This window comes from Nerophis lumbriciformis, linkage group LG18, assembly GCF_033978685.3.
Source record: "Nerophis lumbriciformis linkage group LG18, RoL_Nlum_v2.1, whole genome shotgun sequence".
NCBI classification, from domain to species: Eukaryota; Metazoa; Chordata; class Actinopteri; order Syngnathiformes; family Syngnathidae; genus Nerophis; species Nerophis lumbriciformis.
In genome coordinates this window covers 1,491,219-1,510,000 of record NC_084565.2, presented here as the reverse complement: position 1 = coordinate 1,510,000, position 18,782 = coordinate 1,491,219, and the positions used below count along the sequence as shown (strand labels likewise).

General features: G+C 44.5%; 1 protein-coding gene across 1 annotated transcript in view; it reads left to right on the top strand.

The window, feature by feature from the left end:
- lrrc8c (leucine rich repeat containing 8 VRAC subunit C) overlaps positions 1 to 16,919 on the top strand; it is a 19,141-nt gene extending 2,222 nt beyond the window's left edge. The window contains exons 2-3 of the mRNA XM_061977457.2: positions 6,409 to 6,551; positions 14,344 to 16,919. Of these exons, the coding sequence (XP_061833441.1) occupies positions 6,414 to 6,551; positions 14,344 to 16,590 (2,385 nt within the window). The 5' untranslated portion in view covers positions 6,409 to 6,413 and the 3' untranslated portion in view covers positions 16,591 to 16,919. The remainder of the gene's footprint in view (positions 1 to 6,408; positions 6,552 to 14,343) is intronic.
- Positions 16,920 to 18,782: the final 1,863 nt, after the last annotated feature.

The following is an 18,782-nucleotide window of genomic DNA, read 5'->3' as shown; positions in this document are numbered from 1 at the left end:
TAGCACACATATATCTAAAAAAAAGCTTTTTGAAAAAAGTAGGGTTTTTAAGCCTTTTTTAAAAGCATTCACAGTCTGTGGTGCCCTCAGGTGGTCAGGGGCTTTTGTCCTCTGAGGTTGGAGGAGGTTAGCCTGTCCGGAGCGGAGGTGTCGTGTGGAGGATTTGGGAGGTACTATAGTGGGAGGTGAAGTGAAGTGAATTATATTTATATAGCGCTTTTCTCTAGTGACTCAAAGCGCTTTTACATAGTGAAACCCAATATCTAGTATAGTATAGCGGTACTAATAATAATAATAGATTTTATTTGTACAAACGTAAAAGCACTTTACATTGAGCAAACAACCTCAAAATGCTACAGTGCATTAAAACAACAACAACAACAACAACAACAACGCTAGAACCACAAATAGCTGCCCCAACAAGTAAAATAAATAGTAAAAAAAAAAAAAAAAACTAGAACAGCCTAATAGTTAGAACTAGCACACATATATCTAAAAAAAAGCTTTTTGAAAAAAGTAGGGTTTTTAAGCCTTTTTTAAAAGCATTCACAGTCTGTGGTGCCCTCAGGTGGTCAGGGGCTTTTGTCCTCTGAGGTCGGAGGAGGTTAGCCTGTCCGGAGCGGAGGTGTCGTGTGGAGGATTTGGGGGGTACTATAGTGTGAGGTGAAGTGAAGTGAATTATATTTATATAGCGCTTTTCTCTAGTGACTCAAAGCGCTTTTACATAGTGAAACCCAATATCTAGTATAGTATAGCGGTACTAATAATAATAATAGATTTTATTTGTACAAACGTAAAAGCACTTTACATTGAGCAAACAACCTCAAAATGCTACAGTGCATTAAAACAACAACAACAACAACAACAACAACGCTAGAACCACAAATAGCTGCCCCAACAAGTAAAATAAATAGTAAAAAAAAACAAAAAACTAGAACAGCCTAATAGTTAGAACTAGCACACATATATCTAAAAAAAAAGCTTTTTGAAAAAAGTAGGGTTTTTAAGCCTTTTTTAAAAGCATTCACAGTCTGTGGTGCCCTCAGGTGGTCAGGGGCTTTTGTCCTCTGAGGTTGGAGGAGGTTAGCCTGTCCGGAGCGGAGGTGTCGTGTGGAGGATTTGGGGGGTACTATAGTGTGAGGTGAAGTGAAGTGAATTATATTTATATAGCGCTTTTCTCTAGTGACTCAAAGCGCTTTTACATAGTGAAACCCAATATCTAGTATAGTATCGCGGTACTAATAATAATAATAATAGATTTTATTTGTAAAATCACTTTACATTGAGCAAACATTCTCAAAGTGCTCCAGTACATTAAAAAAAACCAAAAACAACAATGCTAGAACTCCAAATAGCTGCCCCCAACAAGTAAAATAAATAGTAAAAAAAAACACACAAAAAATAGAAGGAGCCTAATAGCTAGAACTAGCACACATATATCTAAAAAAAAAAAGTTAAAAAAAAAAAAGAAGGGTTTTTAAGCCTTTTTTAAAAGCATTCACAGTCTGTGGTGCCCTCAGGTGGTCAGGGGAAGCTCATAGTCCAGAGCTTTGTCCTCGGAGGTCGGAGGAGGTTAGCCTGTCCGGAGCGGAGGTGTCGTGTGGAGGATTTGGGGGGTACTATAGTGTGAGGTGAAGTGAAGTGAATTATATTTATATAGCTCCTTTCTCTAGTGACTCAAAGCGCTTTTTACATAGTGAAACCCAATATCTAAGTTGCATTTAAAGCATTGTGGGTGGCACTGGGAGCGGGTGGGTAAAGTGTCTTGCCCAAGGACACAACGACAGTCACTAGGATGGCGGAAGCTGGGATCGAACCTGGAACCCTCAAGTTGCTGGCACGGCCACTCTACCAACCGAGCTATACCGCCCCTATACTCTGTTTGAAAAGTACCGGTTCCCCATATTATTATTATTTATTTTTTTACAGGCATGACACTCATTTTTTAATAGCAGAGGAGCATGTTGGGCAGCGCACACACACAGAGTACTTACAAGCAGACACAGTGTGTAGACAGAAAAGGGAGAACGGATGTATTTTGGTGTAAAAAGTAAAGATAAAGGTGAAGTTAAAACACTGAAACGCCCTCAGGAAGAGGTGCTTTAAGACATGGTTAGCTAGCTAGCGGCTAACGTCCATCCGCAGTGTTTTAGCTACTTCTAAATCACTAATCAAAGTTTCTTACAAGTATCATTATCACTGGAGGACGAGGAATAGCTAAACATGCTTCACTACACACCGTAGGAGGATACAATAGCTCACCGGCGTCATAATGTAAACAAATACCATGGGTGGATCTACACCTGATATCCACTGTAATGATACCAAGTACAAGAGCGTATCTAGTCGATACTACTATGATTACATTGATATTGTTTTCCTTTTTTTAAATTCATATTATGTTTATAAAGTCAGTAAATATGTCTCTGGACACATGAGGACTTTGAATACGACCAATCTATGATCCTGTAACTACTTGGTATCGCATCCATACCTAAATGTGTGGTATCATCCGAAACTAATGTCAAGTATCAAAGAAGAGAAGAATAAGTGATTATTACATTTTAAGAGAAGTGTAGATAGAACATGTTGAAACAGAAAATAAGCAGATATTAACAGTAAATGAACAAGTGGATTAATAATCCATTTTTTACAGTTTGTCCCTCATAATGTGTACAAAATAATAGGTGTATAAATGACACAATATGTTACTGCAGACTAATTAGGAGTCTTTGTTTGTTTACTTACTACTAAAAGACAAGTTGTCTAGTATGTTCACTATTTTATTTAAGGACTAAATGACAATAATAAACATATGTTTCATGTACACTAACATTTGTTGTTACAATAAAGACAATAATGACATTTTTTGTGGTCCTCTTTAAATTTAGAAAAGTATCAAAAAGTACCGAAAAGTACCGAAATGCATTTTGGTACTGGTACCAAAATACTGGTATCGGAACAACCCTACTTTAAAGTAAAGTTGGTTATTTAAAACATTCCACAATGTTTATGATGATGCAACATGAGTGGGGTTTGTAATATTTATGTTTATTGACATACCTCAATTGTTTCCAATTGTCTGTAACAGGGCAGTAAAACGGCTGATCAGACAAAACAGAAGTCATGGTCATGGACCCGCAAGCTAGCTAGCTCACCAATAACTCCACGGTGACGTTTTGGTGAATTTACGAAATGTAAACAATACAAAAAGAATGCCGTTGTAAGTTAATAATACTAACACAGACGCTCGTAAGACACTAGCTTTTTTACATTATGATGAATGAATGAATGAAATATCGCATTTTCCGGACTATAGAGTGCACCGGTATATAAGCCGCACCCACCAAATTTTAGAAGAAAAAAATTGTTTCTTATTTATTAGCCGCAACGGATGATAAGCCGCAAATATATACGTTGTGAAATGGTACACGGAACGGTTTTATAACAAGGCAGTAAAACCGCTGATCAGACAAAACAGAAGTCATGGTCATGGACCCACAAGCTGCACAAGTTAGCTCTCCAATCAGCTACAGACTCAATAACCACACTGACGCTCTGGCTTTGGTTGTACAGAGATTGGATGGCCCTCAGCAGGGTTTCCCTCACTCCGTACTCCCTCAGCACCTCCCACAAGATCTCCCGGGGGACCCGGTCATACGCCTTCTCCAAATCCACAAAGCACATGTAGACTGGATAGGCATACTCCCAGGCCTTCTCCAGGAGTCCCGCAAGAGTAAAGAGCTGGTCTGTTTTTCCACGACCAGGACGGAATCCACATTGCTCCTCTTGAATCTGAGGTTCGACTATCGGCCGGACCCTCCTTTCCAGTACCTTGGCGTAAACTTTCCCAGGGAGGCTGAGTAGTGTGATACCCCTGTAATTAGCACACACCCTCTGGTCCCCCTTTTTGAAAAGGTGAACCACCACCCCAGTCTGCCACTCCCTCGGCACTGTCCCAGACTTCCACGCAATGTTGAAAAGGCGTATCAACCAAGACAGCCCCTCAACACCCAGAGCCTTCAGCATTTCTGGACGGATCTCGTCCCGGAGTTTTGCCACTGTGGAGTTGTCTAACTACCTCAGTAACTTCACTCCGAGAGATCGACGTCGATCCCCCATCATCCTTAGGCTCTGCTCCTGTCAGGGAGGGTGTGTCTGATGTAGTTGGGTTCAGGAGTTCCTCAAAGTGCTCTTTCCAATGACCTACGACTTCCTCACTTGAAGTCAGCAAAGTCCCATCCTTGCTGTACACAGTTTGGATGGTTCCCCGCTTCCCCCTCCTGAGGTGCCGTATGGTCTTCCAGAACAGCTTTGGTGCCGCCCGATAGTCCTTCTCCATGGATTTTCTGAACTGCTCCCACATCCTCTGCTTAGCCTCGTCCACAGCCACGGCCGCTGCCCTTCGGGCCTGTTGGTACCTTGCAACTGCCTCCGTAGTCCCCCGGGATAACATACCGTGGTAGGACTCCTTCTTCAGTTGGACGGCTTCCCTGACCACCGCTGTCCACCAGGATGTTCGAGGGTTACCGCCCCTTGGGGCACCTAAGACCTTCTGGCCACAGCTCGCAGCTGCAGCTTTAGCAATAGAGGCTTTGAACATTGCCCATTCCTGTTCAATGCCCCCAACCTCCACAGGGATGGCAGAGAAGTCCCGCCGGAGGTGGGAGTTGAAGTCCTTCTGGACAGAGGACTCCTCCAAACATTCCCAGTTCACCCGCACTACACGCTTGGGTTTGCCAGGTCTGTTCAGAGGTTTCCCCCGCCATCTGACCCAACTCACCACCAGATGGTGATCAGTTGACAGTTCAGCCCCTCTCTTCGCCCGAGTGTCCAAAATATACGGCCTCAGATCAGCTGATACGATTACAAAATCGATCATTGATCTTTGGCCTAGGGGGCTCTGGTACCAGGTACACCTTTGAGCATCCTTATGCTTGAACATGGTGTTTGTTATCACAAGTCCGTGACTAGCACAGAAGTCCAATAACAATCCACCACTTAAGTTCAGATCAGGGAAACCGTTCCTACCAATCACGCCAGTCCAAGTTTCACTGTCATTGCCCACGTGCGCGTTGAAGTCCCCCAGCAAGACTATGGAATCCCCTGTTGGCGCCCCATACAGGACACCATGCAAGGTGTCCAAGAAGGCCAAATACTCTGAACTCTTGTTTGGTGCGTATGCACAACAACAGTCAAAGTTTTCCCCCCTCCAACCCTAAGGCGAAGGGAGGCGACCCTCTTGTCCACTGGGGTGAACTCCAACGTACAGGCACTCAGCCGGGGACTCGTGAGTATCCCCACACCCGCCTGGGCCCTCACACCCTGAGCAACTCCAGAAGTGAACAAGATCCATCCCTTGTCCAGGAGTGTGGTTTCAGAGCCTTTGCTATGCGTAGACGTAAGCCCCGCCAGATCCAACTGGTAGCGCTCCACCTCTCGCACCAGCTCAGGCTCCTCCCCCACCAGCGTAGAGACGTTCCACGTCCCAAAAGACAGCCTCTGCTGCCCAGAATTGGTCCGTTTGGAGCCTCCACTTTCACTGCCATCCACTTGGCAGCGCACCCGACCCCACTGGTTCCGACCGCGGGTGGTGGGCCCACGTGGCGGAGAAGATGGTGTGTCCACGTAGCTTCTTCTGGCTGTGCCCGGCCGGGCTCCGTGGCTAGCCCGGCCACCATGCGCTCGCTGACGAGCTCTGCCTCCGGGCCTAGCTCCGGAGGAGGGCCCCGGGCTTCCTCCGGGCCGGGTAACGCATCTTCTCTTCGTTTCTTTCATGGGGGGTATCGTAATCCTGATGGGGGGGGGGGGGGGGGGGGGGGGGCTACAGCTTGCCCAAGTGTGACCCGGAACTATGTAAGGCAGGGGCGTTCAACTCCCTGAGGCTTAATACAAGCCCACATACCATTTAGTAACTATTCATTTTTATTTATAGATCAACTATAGTGACTTTATTAATCCTGCAGATGGAGCCATTATGGAACAGCAGCAGTGTCAATACAGCTAGTGAGTGTGCCCAACACTCACCAAGGCATCATTTATTCATCACTCGCAGATACAGTAGTTCAACTATGGCCAATGAGCCTAATAGTAACCAAGAAACAATAGTATTTTATTTGGCGCTATAATACAAAATGATACCATACCTTCGCTTCGCAATCATCACAACAGCTGTATCGTTTTCTTCTTCTTAAAGTGACACATCAACGCTTCGAGGGGCACGGTATCACCCCTTGTGTCTCATAGGATCTTTGATCCATGGCTAATATGTTAGAACGTGGCTTATCCTGATGCTATAAACTAGCTTTTAATAGGGGGGTTAGCATCCCTCTTGTTGCCACGACAACCCTGGCGCAATGGAGGATTCTGGTGGTTTCCGCGGTGACACTGACGTGGTCCCCTTCACAGGCATCATGATTCCCGTGATGGAATTCCGGCAGTTCTCGGAGCAGCAGCCGGCCTTCCGGGTCCTGAAGCCGTGGTGGGACGTGTTCACCGACTACCTGTCCGTGGTCATGCTCATGATCGGCGTATTTGGATGCACGCTACAGGTGAGTGAGAAAGGCCTTCCCGGGTCATGTGACCCAGAGGAGCCACCCCTTTTATTAGACTTCACACTGCAGATGCTTGACCTACTACACTGTAAAACAAAAATCCTATTTTTAAGGTTAACTTACTCTAAATTTCTACTGTAATTTTTCTATTTTTTTCAAATAGTTTATAAAACTGTAGAATTGAAGACCATCCATCCATCCATCCATCTTCTTCCGCTTATCCGAGGTCGGGTCGCGGGGGCAGCAGCCTAAGCAGGGAAGCCCAGACTTCCCTCTCCCCAGCCACTTCGTCCAGCTCTTCCTGTGGGACCCCGAGGCGTTCCCAGGCCAGCCGGGAGACATAGTCTTCCCAACGTGTCCTGGGTCTTCCCCGCGGCCTCCTACCGGTCGGACGTGCCCTAAACACCTCCCTAGGGAGGCGTTCGGGTGGCATCCTGACCAGATGCCCGAACCACCTCATCTGGCTCCTCTCGATGTGGAGGAGCAGCGGCTTTACTTTGAGCTCCCCCCGGATGGCAGAGCTTCTCACCCTATCTCTAAGGGAGAGCCCCGCCACCCGGCGGAGGAAACTCCGGGGTCATAGAGGTTGGGTGCGATGTGAGCTGGGCGACAGCCGAAGGCAGGGCACTTGGCGGTCCGATCCTCGGCTACAGAAGCTAGCTCTTGGGACGTGGAACGTCACCTCGCTGGGGGGGAAGGAGCCTGAGCTAGTGCGCGAAGTGGAGAAGTTCCGGCTAGATATAGTCGGACTCACTTCGACGCACAGCAAGGGCTCTGGAACCAGTTCTCTCGAGAGGGGCTGGACTCTCTTCCACTCTGGCGTTGCCGGCAGTGAGAGGCGACGGGCTGGGGTGGCAATTCTTGTTTCCCCCCGGCTCAGAGCCTGTACGTTGGAGTTCAACCCGGTGGACGAGAGGGTAGCTTCCCTCCGCCTTCGGGTGGGGGAACGGGTCCTGACTGTGGTTTGCGCTTACGCGCCAAACCGCAGCTCAGAGTACCCACCCTTTTTGGATTCACTCGAGGGAGTACTTGAGAGTGCTCCCCCGGGTGATTCCCTCGTGCTACTGGTCGACTTCAATGCTCATGTTGGCAACGACAGTGAAACCTGGAGAGGCGTGATTGGTAAGAATGGCTGCCCGGATCTGAACCCGAGCGGTGTTTTGTTATTGGACTTTTGTGCCCGTCACAGATTGTCCATAACGAACACCATGTTCAAACATAAGGGTGTCCATATGTGCACTTGGCACCAGGACACCCTAGGCCGCAGTTCCATGATCGACTTTGTAGTTGTGTCATCGGATTTGCGGCCTCATGTTTTGGACACTCGGGTGAAGAGAGGGGCGGAGCTTTCTACCGATCACCACCTGGTGGTGAGTTGGCTGCGATGGTGGGGGAGGATACCGGACAGACCTGGCAGGCCCAAACACATTGTGAAGGTTTGCTGGGAACGTCTGGCAGAGTCTCCTGTCAGAGAGAGTTTCAATTCCCACCTCCGGAAGAACTTTGAACATGTCACGAGGGAGGTGCTGGACATTGAGTCCGAATGGACCATGTTCCGCGCCTCTATTGTCAAGGCGGCTGATTGGAGCTGTGGCCGCAAGGTAGTTGGTGCTTGTCGTGGCGGTAATCCTAGAACCCGTTGGTGGACACCGGCGGTGAGGGATGCCGTCAAGCTGAAGAAGGAGTCCTATCGGGTTCTTTTGGCTCATAGGACTCCTGAGGCAGCGGACAGGTACCGACAGGCCAAGCGGTCGCAGAGGCAAAAACTCGGACATGGGAGGAGTTCGGGGAAGCCATGGAAAACGACTTCCGGACGGCTTCGAAGCAATTCTGGACCACCATCCGCCGCCTCAGGAAGGGAAAGCAGTGCACTATCAAGGAGCTGAGCCGGAAGGCAAAGCTCTCAATTTACCGGTCGATCTACGTTCCCATCCTCACCTATGGTCATGAGCTTTGGGTTATGACCGAAAGGACAAGATCACGGGTACAAGCGGCCGAAATGAGTTTGAAGACCTTATTGGTAAATAAACAATCCGCCTGTTATTTTAAGTAATATCCCAGTAATGACAAACCATGTATATTTCTATTTTTGTTTTACAGAAAAATACCAAATTAATTATACATAGCATTTTCTGTTTTCTTAAATTGCTTTCAAATTCATGTAAAATTACAGTAATTATCTTTCATTAAATATGTAGCTTGTTATATAAAAGTCTATGTCCATACTAACAATCTAACACAGGGGTGTCAAACTCAAATACAGAGTGGGCCAAAATGTAAAACTGAACAAAGCCGCGGGCCAAGATTGAACAAATAAACCTTTTAATAGGGACTCAAACAACTTTTGCATTGAATATTGAACAAGCAAGGCTTATATAACTTTATAGTGACATGCAAAATCCAGTTTCAAATAATAATATTAATAATTAAAAAATATCAATGGCATATCAAATACACTTTAAATAAAAATTGAATGCCTCTTTTCTATTTGCAGCCTTCTGAGGTAAATATCAACATTAACTTTTTCCACAGGCTAATACATTTGAAAATAAAATAACAATGTATAAAACAACCATTCAGGACTTTAAACTGCTCAGTTCGCAACAAACTGATCTAATCTGATGTGCCCAAGCCAGATATCTGCCATCTTTTCTTGGATGCTAGTTCATTAAGCTTTGAGCTGAGGCAACCTTCATTATCCAACGAAGGTGTTCAACAGTCATTATATCAGTCTTGGGGGCGTGCCTTAAATGCACTGCCTTTAACGTCCTCTACGAGCTATCGTCACGTCCGCTTTTCATCCATTCTAACATCGTTCGGACCAAGTCACAAGATATGTGCGGCTTCTGTACGCACACACGAGTGAATGCAACGCATACTTCATCAACAGCGATACAGGTTACACTGAGGGTGCCAGTATAAACAAGTTTAACACTGCTACAAATATGCGCCACACTGTGAACCCACACCAAACAAGAATGACAAACACATTTCGGGAGAACATCCGCACTGTAACACAACATAAACACAACAGAACAAATACCTAGAATCCTTTGCAGCACTAACTCTTCCGGGACGCTACAAAATACACCCCCGCTACCACCAACCCCCCCCCCCCCCCGTGCAAAAGCCGCACATGTAGTAGTAGTCGTTATCCGTCTCATTTATTTTACGTGTATTCCTCTCGGGTAGGACAATAAAAACCATACCGTATTTTCCGCACTATAAGCCGCCCCGGGTTATTAGCCGCACCTTCAATGAATGGCATATTTCAAAACTTTGTCCACCTATAAGCCGCCCCGGACTATAAGCCGCGCCTACGCTGCGCTAAAGGGAATGTCAAAAAAACAGTCAGATAGGTCAGTCAAACTTTAATAATATATTAAAAACCAGCGTTCTAACAACTCTGTCCCAAAATTTACGCAAATGTGCAATCACAAACATAGTAAAATTCAAAATAGTGCAGAGCAATAGCAACATAATGTTGCTCGAACGTTAATGTCACAACACACAAAATAAACATAGCGCTCACTTTCTGAAGTTATTCTTCATTCGTAAATCCTTCGAATTCTTCGTCTTCGGTGTCCGAATTGAAAAGTTGGGCAAATGTGGGATCCAAAATGGCCGGTTCCGTCTCGTCGAAGTAATCGGAGTCAGTGTCGCTGTTGTCCAGCAGTTCTGTGAATCCTGCCTTCCGGAAAGCTCGGACCACGGTTGTGACCGAAATATCTGCCCAGGCATTTACGATCCACTGGCAGATGTTGGCGTATGTCGTCCGGCGCTGTCTGCCTGTCTTAGTGAAGGTGTGTTCGCCTTCGGTCATCCATTGTTCCCACGCCGTTCGCAGTCGTGATTTGAATGCCCTGTTGACACCAATATCCAGCGGCTGGAGGTCTTTTGTCAATCCACCCGGAATGACGGCGAGTATTGAATTAAGCGCGTCAGCGTGTCTCTTAATGTGATGTTATGAGCTAGCAAATATAACAACTACACTACCCAGCATGCAACGATAGTGACGAGCATGCGCGGTAGCCCTGAGAAGCGTTGTTGTATGCTGGCAGTTAGAATGTGGTTATGAGCACGCTGTGAGTAAACGTTGAGAACTCAGTTAATACGCCTCGTCTGCATTATTTATAATTAGACAGACAACACACTTAATAGGAGCCATTTTGGGGTCTTTACATAAACACACAAATGGAAATGAAACGTCACATATCCCAGCATGCACCGCGCGCTTCTTCTACGGGGAAAAAAGATGGCGGCTGTTTACCGTAGTTGCGAGACCTAAACTTTATGAAAATTAATATTAATATTAACCCATATATAAGGCGCACCGGATTATAAGGCGCACTGTCAGCTTTTGAGAAAATTTGTGGTTTTTAGGTGCGCCTTATAGTGCGGAAAATACGGGTACTTATTTGCAATGCTGAACTAGCAAAGTTTTACATGTTAAAACTTGTAGATCATCCTCCTTATATTCAGGCTCAAAAATAGAAGTTTCTGGATCATTATTAGTCCCATAGTAGTCTTTATCCGTCTCATTTATTTTACGTGTATTCCTCCCGGGTAGGACAATAAAAAACATACTTATTTGCAACGCTGAACTAGCAAAGTTTTACATGTTAAAACTTGTAGATCATCCTCCTTATATTCAGGCTCAAAAATAAAAGTTTCTGGATCATCATTAGTCCCATAGTTTTTATCCGTCTCATTAATTTTACGTGTATTTCTCCCGGGTAGGACAATAAAAACCATACTTATTTGCAATGCTGAACTAGCAAAGTTTTACATGTTAAAACTTGTAGATCATCCTCTTTATGTTCAGGCTCAAAAATAGAAATTTCTGGATCATCATTAGTCCCATAGTAGTCTACTAGTCTTTATCCGTCTCATTTATTTTACGTGTATTTCTGCCGGGTAGGACAATAAAAAACATACTTATTTGCAATGCTGAACTAGCAACGTTTTACATGTTAAAACTTGTAGATCATCCTCCTTATGTTCAGGCTCAAAAATAGAAGTTTCTGGATCATCATTAGTCCCATAGTTTTTATCCGTCTCATTAATTTTACGTGTATTTCTCTCGGTTAAGACAACAAAAAAAACATACTCATTTGCAATGCTGAACTAGCAAAGTTTTACATGTTAAAACTTGTAGATCATCCTCCTTATATTGAGGCTCAAAAATAGAAGTTTCTGGATCATCATTAGTCCCATAGTAGTCTTTATCGGTCTCATTTATTTTACGTGTATTTCTCCCGGGTAGGACAATAAAAACCATACTTATTTGCAACGCTGAACTAGCAAAGTTTTACATGTTAAAACTTGTAGATCATCCTCCTTATATTCAGGTTCAAAAATAGAAGTTTCTGGATCATCATTAGTCCCATACTAGTCTTTATCGGTCTCATTTATTTTACGTGTATTTCTGCCGGGTAGGACAATAAAAAACATGCTTATTTGCAACGCTGAACTAGCAAAGTTTTTCATGTTAAAACTTGTAGATCATCCTCCTTATATTCAGGTTCAAAAATAGAAGTTTCTGGATCATCATTAGTCCCATAGTAGTCTTTATCCGTCTCATTTATTTTACGTGTATTCCTCCCGGGTAGGACAATAAAAAAACATACTTATTTGCAACGCTGAACTATCAAAGTTTTACATGTTAAAACTTGTAGATCATCTTCCTTATGTTCAGGCTCAAAAATAGAAATTTCTGAATCATCATTAGTCCCATAGTAGTCTTTATACGTCTCATTTATATTACTTGTATTTCTCCCGGGTAGGACAATAAAAACATACTTATTTGCAATGCTGAACTAGCAAAGGTTTACACGTTAAAACTTGTAGATCATCCTCCTTATATTCAGGCTCAAAAATAAAAGTTTCTGGATCATCATTAGTCCCATAGTTTTTATCCGTCTCATTAATTTTACGTGTATTTCTCCCGGGTAGGACAATACAAACCATACTTATTTGCAACGCTGAACTAGCAAAGTTTTACATGTTAAAACTTGTAGATCATCCTCCTTATATTCAGGCTCAAAAATAAAAGTTTCTGGATCATCATTAGTCCCATAGTTTTTATCCGTCTCATTAATTTTACGTGTATTTCTCCCGGGTAGGACGATAAAAACCATACTTATTTGCAATGCTGAACTAGCAAAGTTTTACATGTTAAAACTTGTAGATCATCCTCTTTATGTTCAGGCTCAAAAATAGAAATTTCTGGATCATCATTAGTCCCATACTAGTCTTTATCGGTCTCATTTATTTTACGTGTATTTCTGCCGAGTAGGACAATAAAAAACATGCTTATTTGCAACGCTGAACTAGCTAAGTTTTTCATGTTAAAACTTGTAGATCATCCTCCTTATATTCAGGTTCAAAAATAGAAGTTTCTGGATCATCATTAGTCCCATAGTAGTCTTTATCCGTCTCATTTATTTTACGTGTATTCCTCCCGGGTAGGACAATAAAAAAACATACTTATTTGCAACGCTGAACTATCAAAGTTTTACATGTTAAAACTTGTAGACCATCCTCCTTATATTCAGGCTCAAAAATAGAAGTTTCTGGATCATCATTAGTCCCATAGTAGTCTTTATCCGTCTCATTTATATTACTTGTATTTCTCACGGGTAGGACAATAAAAAACATACTTATTTGCAACGCTGAACTAGCAAAGTTTTACATGTTAAAACTTGTAGATCATCCTCCTTATATTCAGGCTCAAAAATAAAAGTTTCTGGATCATCATTAGTCCCAAAGTAGTCTTTGTTGTATTTCAATGAAGTCTGCCACGATTAGTAGTTTTGCTGTTGTTGAAGAGATGCTTAAAATATGCTTAAAATGTATGCTTAAAATGAGAAAAATATGTAAATATTACATGTTATTATGAATGTTACTACATTACATATATACTTACAGCGTGTGTATAAAACATTGATGGAGGTTTTTGGAGCGCTTTATAGCTAGAATAGAGCCACTCCTATTCCTTTTATTGTTAGCTGACTCTTGCTAGCGTTTATTTACGAGTTAGAATGCATTAAAACGTCATATATGTGCTTGTCTTACATAAGGATTGTTAATGATAGGCAAAAATTTAAAAATGCACATTCTTCCACCAAGCTGAGATGCAAGGTTGTTTGTTTTAAATAAATAAAACATCAATATATTATTAGTTTTGAAAGTGAAAAGGATCAAAATGGCTCCTGTGTCCTATGACTTTTCAGACTCATCTAGCCTGAACTTTAAGTCAGCCACTGAAAGCACTGACTTCCTGTTCCCCCCCAATGTTTACACCAGCGTTTTGTATGTTGGTCTACACCCGCGAGCACACTAGCATGCTGAAAACTGCAGTCCCTTGTTTCCATCACGCGATGCCTTCAAGTACGGCCACCAAATTGTACTTCCACAACTTGTCTCTGCATACAAAAAAAGTATGCAGGGTCCATTTTGCACATTAAAGATGCCAAAACCGGTCCAATGTAAATCTAAGCACTAGATAGAAGCTACTGAGGCAAAGTACATAGACGTCTCGAGTGACGTCATGCAACTTTCCGGATGTCTTCTGGTCAAAATCCAAACTTGTACGACCCCACCAGAAGTTCTTAGTGAATTTAATAAATACCACAAGTATTAGAAGGATAAACATGCTGACAAAGTACCACTTGGAGCTGTGGTGGGACTGGACGATCTCGCACTTGGCCGGTTGAATGTTCTGCCAAATGTTCGAGTTTTCATGCGAGCAACATGGCTGATCCTCCTTGCTCTCATTCTGTCATAGGTGATGCAAGACAAGATCATCTGCCTCCCGCACAGAACACGGTCGTCTCCAGGGAACACGACGGAAGTAGAGGTGACGGCATTGCACGTGCATTACAACATGTCGGCAGAACCGAGAGAAATGACAGGCCTGAAGACAGACCTGGACCTCCAGCAGTACAGTTTCATCAACCAGATGTGTTATGAGAAGGCGCTGCACTGGTACGCCAAGTACTTCCCTTATTTGGTCCTGATACACACTCTGGTTTTCATGGTGTGCAGCAACTTCTGGTTCAAATTCCCGGGTTCTAGCTCCAAAATAGAGCACTTTATCTCCATGCTTGGCAAGTGCTTCGACTCTCCCTGGACCACCCGGGCTTTGTCTGAGGTTTCTGGAGAAAACCAAGAAGAGAAGGACCATAAAAAGAGCGGGAGTGCCCGGTCCAACATGGTGGCGTCCCCCGCAGACGTGTGTTTGGAGAATACACAGTCGCTCAGGTCCATCCCGGAAAAGATTGTAGTGGACAAACCCTCGGCGAGTGTTCTTGATAAAAAGGAGGGAGAACAAGCCAAAGCTCTTTTTGAGAAAGTGAAGAAGTTCCGCTTACATGTGGAGGAGGGAGACATTCTCTACATCATGTATGTTCGCCAGACAGTCTTCAAGGTGTTTAAGTTCCTGCTGATCATCGCATACAACAGCTCCCTGGTCAACAAAGTGAGGAACAGAGTGCGCTGCGAGGTGGAGATACAGGACATGACGGGCTACAAAGACTTTGAATGCAACCACACCATGGCTCACCTCTTCTCCAAGCTCTCCTACTGCTACCTGTGCTTGGTGGCCGTCTACGGATTAACCAGTCTGTACACCTCCTACTGGCTCTTTTACCGCTCCCTCAAAGAATACTCCTTCGAGTACGTGCGCCAGGAAACGGGCATCAACGACATCCCGGATGTCAAAAACGACTTTGCTTTTATGCTGCACATGATCGATCAGTACGACCCACTGTACTCCAAAAGATTTGCCGTTTTCCTCTCCGAGGTCAGTGAGAACAAGCTGAAGCAGCTCAATCTGAACCACGAGTGGACGGCGGACAAGCTGCGTCAGAGACTGCAGGTCAACGCCAACAACCGACTTGAGCTGCAGCTCTTCATGCTCCCCGGACTGCCCGACACAGTCTTTGAGCTGACGGAGCTCCAATCGCTCAAACTAGAGATCATCAACAACGTGACTATCCCTGCCTCAGTCTCCCAGCTGGAATACCTCCAGGAACTGTCTCTCTATCAGAGTTCAATCAAGCTGCACACCACAGCGACCTCTTTCCTCAAAGAGAACCTCAAAGTACTCCGGGTCAAGTTTGATGACAGCAGAGAATTCCCCAGCTGGCTGTATGGTATGAGGAACTTAGAGGAGCTCTATCTCACAGGATCACTCTGCCCCGACGCCTCCAAGAATATCGTTCTAGAGTCACTGCGGGAGATGAAGTGTTTGAAGATGCTCTCGTTGAAGAGTAACTTCACCAAGATACCCCAGTCCATCGTGGACGTCTCCAGCCATCTGCACCGGCTCTACCTGCACAACGACGGCACCAAGCTGGTGATGCTCAACAATCTGAAGAAGATGAATAACCTGACAGAGTTGGAGCTGGTGCGCTGTGACCTGGAGCGCATTCCTCACGCCATCTTCAGCCTGACCAGCCTGCAGGAACTCGACCTGAAGGAGAACAACCTTCATTCCATCGAGGAGATCATCAGCTTCCAGCATCTCCGCAAACTCACCTGCCTTAAGCTTTGGTACAATGGCGTGATGTACATTCCCGAGCACATCAAGAAGCTCGGGAGTCTTGAGCGTCTCTACTTCAGCCACAACAAGATTGAGATCTTACCCTCACATTTGTTTTTGTGCAACAAACTGCGCTACCTGGATCTGTGCCACAACGACATTAGGTTCATCCCTCCAGAAATCGGAGTCCTTCAGAGTCTACAGTATTTCTCAGTCGCCTTCAACAAAATTGAGAATCTACCCGACGAGCTCTTCTTCTGTAAGAAGCTTAAGACGCTCAAGCTGGGCAAGAACTCCCTGTCCATACTCTCGCCAAAGATTTCCTACCTCGCTCAGCTGACGCTTCTGGAGCTCAAAGGGAACCACTTTGAGGTTTTGCCCCCAGAGTTGGGCTTCTGTCGCGCCTTGAAACGCAGTGGCCTCATCGTGGAAGACGCGCTGTTCGAAACACTGCCCTCTGACGTCAGGGACCAGATGAAGGCGGAGTGAGATGTTTGACTGCCACCACCATGTCTGCTTTGTCGCGTTAAACAATTTCATTAGCACACATTGGGCTTGCACTGTTTATAGGGCTTTGAGTGGGCGTTCACGCCGGTAGTCTGGTTCTATTGTCCAGACTACAAATGTTTTTAAAGACCCTTTAGGGTCACTTTGATGTGGTCTGGTTTGCAATCACACTTGTATTTTTGTTAGCGGACCAAATAAGGATCTCTTTTAGTCAAATGTATGAAGTCGCACCACGATTGGACGGGGTGTGTGACGTGTACGTTGACCGAAGAAAGTCGCGCACCTATAAACAACATCTGTCAGGTTACAAACGATTGTAGAACTTTCCTTTCTATGGCCATAATTTGACGTGTTGACATTTTACCAGCTGTGATGTAGAGCAGTGGTCCCCAACCACCGGGCCGCGGTCCAGTACCGGTCCCTGGATCGATTGGAACCGGACCGCACAAGAATTAAAAAAACAAAAAAAAACTTTATTTATTTTTTTCATTAAGTCAACATAAATAACACAAGATACACTTACAATTAGTGCACCAACCCAAAAGACCTCATTCACACAAAAGGGTTGTTTCTTTCTGTTATTAATATTTCTGGTTCCTACATTATATATCAATATAGATCAGGAGTCTCAAACTCAATTTACCTTGGGGCCACTGGATGCAGAAACTGGGTGAGGCTGGGCCGCAAGAAAAGATTTCTTTAAAAAAATCTAACATGCACTTTTTAATGAATTCACCTTCTTTGAATGGCTTTCCCGCCCTAGCAACTATCTCACTCAGCATGTAGCTAGCTTTGACTGCTGCATCGCTCTTTTCGGTTGCTTTCTTGGAAGAAATCTTGTTGCCTCAGTAGACTGGTTTTAAAATTTGCAACCCGGTTCACTCTCTCATCTCCCTGGTATTTTGCATACTCCTCAGCATGTCTAGTTGTATAATGACGTTTCAAATTATATTCCTTGTGCACCGCAACTTTCTCTGTGCAAATAAGACTCGTCGAGGTGCCCCTGTGCTCAACAAAGAAATATTGCATCTCCCATTTTTCCTGGAATTGTCTTTGCTCATCACTAACCTTTCTCTTCACTGCACACTTTGAAGACATGTTTGGTGTTGTGGAATATATATGTATTTAGCCGACGCACGGAGAATAATATTATTTCCGCAATGTGCGTCGTTCCGATTTTCCTCCCGACAGCAACACGGCGGTCGACAGAAAGTACCGCGATAGCGAGCGCAAAAAAGTGATGGCTGCCGCAGTGTTATCTGGCGTCATATAAAAATATATGTAGTGTTCATCGTGTGAGGCAATGCAAATTAAACAAACCAAAAAAAAATTACGGTTTGAATTGGTCCAGGTTATCAGGGACTTTATTAATGACGGACAGGTGTCGCGGTGTGACGCAGCCAGGCACGTAGGACAACCCTCGTCTCCATGGCAACGTTTCTGTCGCTTTCACTCATTTGCCGCTTTTCCACTAACGCAGGGGTGGGCAGGGTTGTAGTTGTAGCCCGGAAGAGTTAGGGCTGCATGGGATTCTGGGTATTTGTTCTGTTGTGTTACGGTGTGGATGTTCTCCCGAAATGTGTTTGTCATTCTTGTTTGGTGTGGGTTCACAGTGTGGCACATTTTTGTAACAGTGTTAAAGTTGTTTATACGCCACCCTCAGTGTGACCTGTATGGCTGTTGACCAAGTATATCTTGCAGTCACTTATGTGTATCTACAGAAGCCAAATACAACATGTGACTGGACTGGCACGCTGCTAGTACAGGTTGTAGAGGGCGCCAAAGGCAGTGCCATCACTGCACGCCCTGAAATTCGGGAGGGTTGGCAACTGTGACGCTGTCAAGCGCCATTCAGATAAAACATTACATTTTCCTATTAAGGTGCGGGCCGCAAAATAACGTCTCGCGGGCCGCGTATCTGAGACTCCTGATATAGATCAATACAGTATGCAGGGATACAGTCCGTAAGCACACATGATTGTATTTTTTTATGACAAAAAAAAAATTCACCCGGTCCGTGGGACAAATTTTCAAGCGCTGACCGGTCCGCAGTTACAAAAAGGTTGGGGACCACTGATGTAGAGGACGTCAGAATGCTTACCGGCGATTGCTGCCAGGAGACAGCGTTTCTAACCACTTCAGCAAACTGTAATGATTAACACGACCCCTTTGTT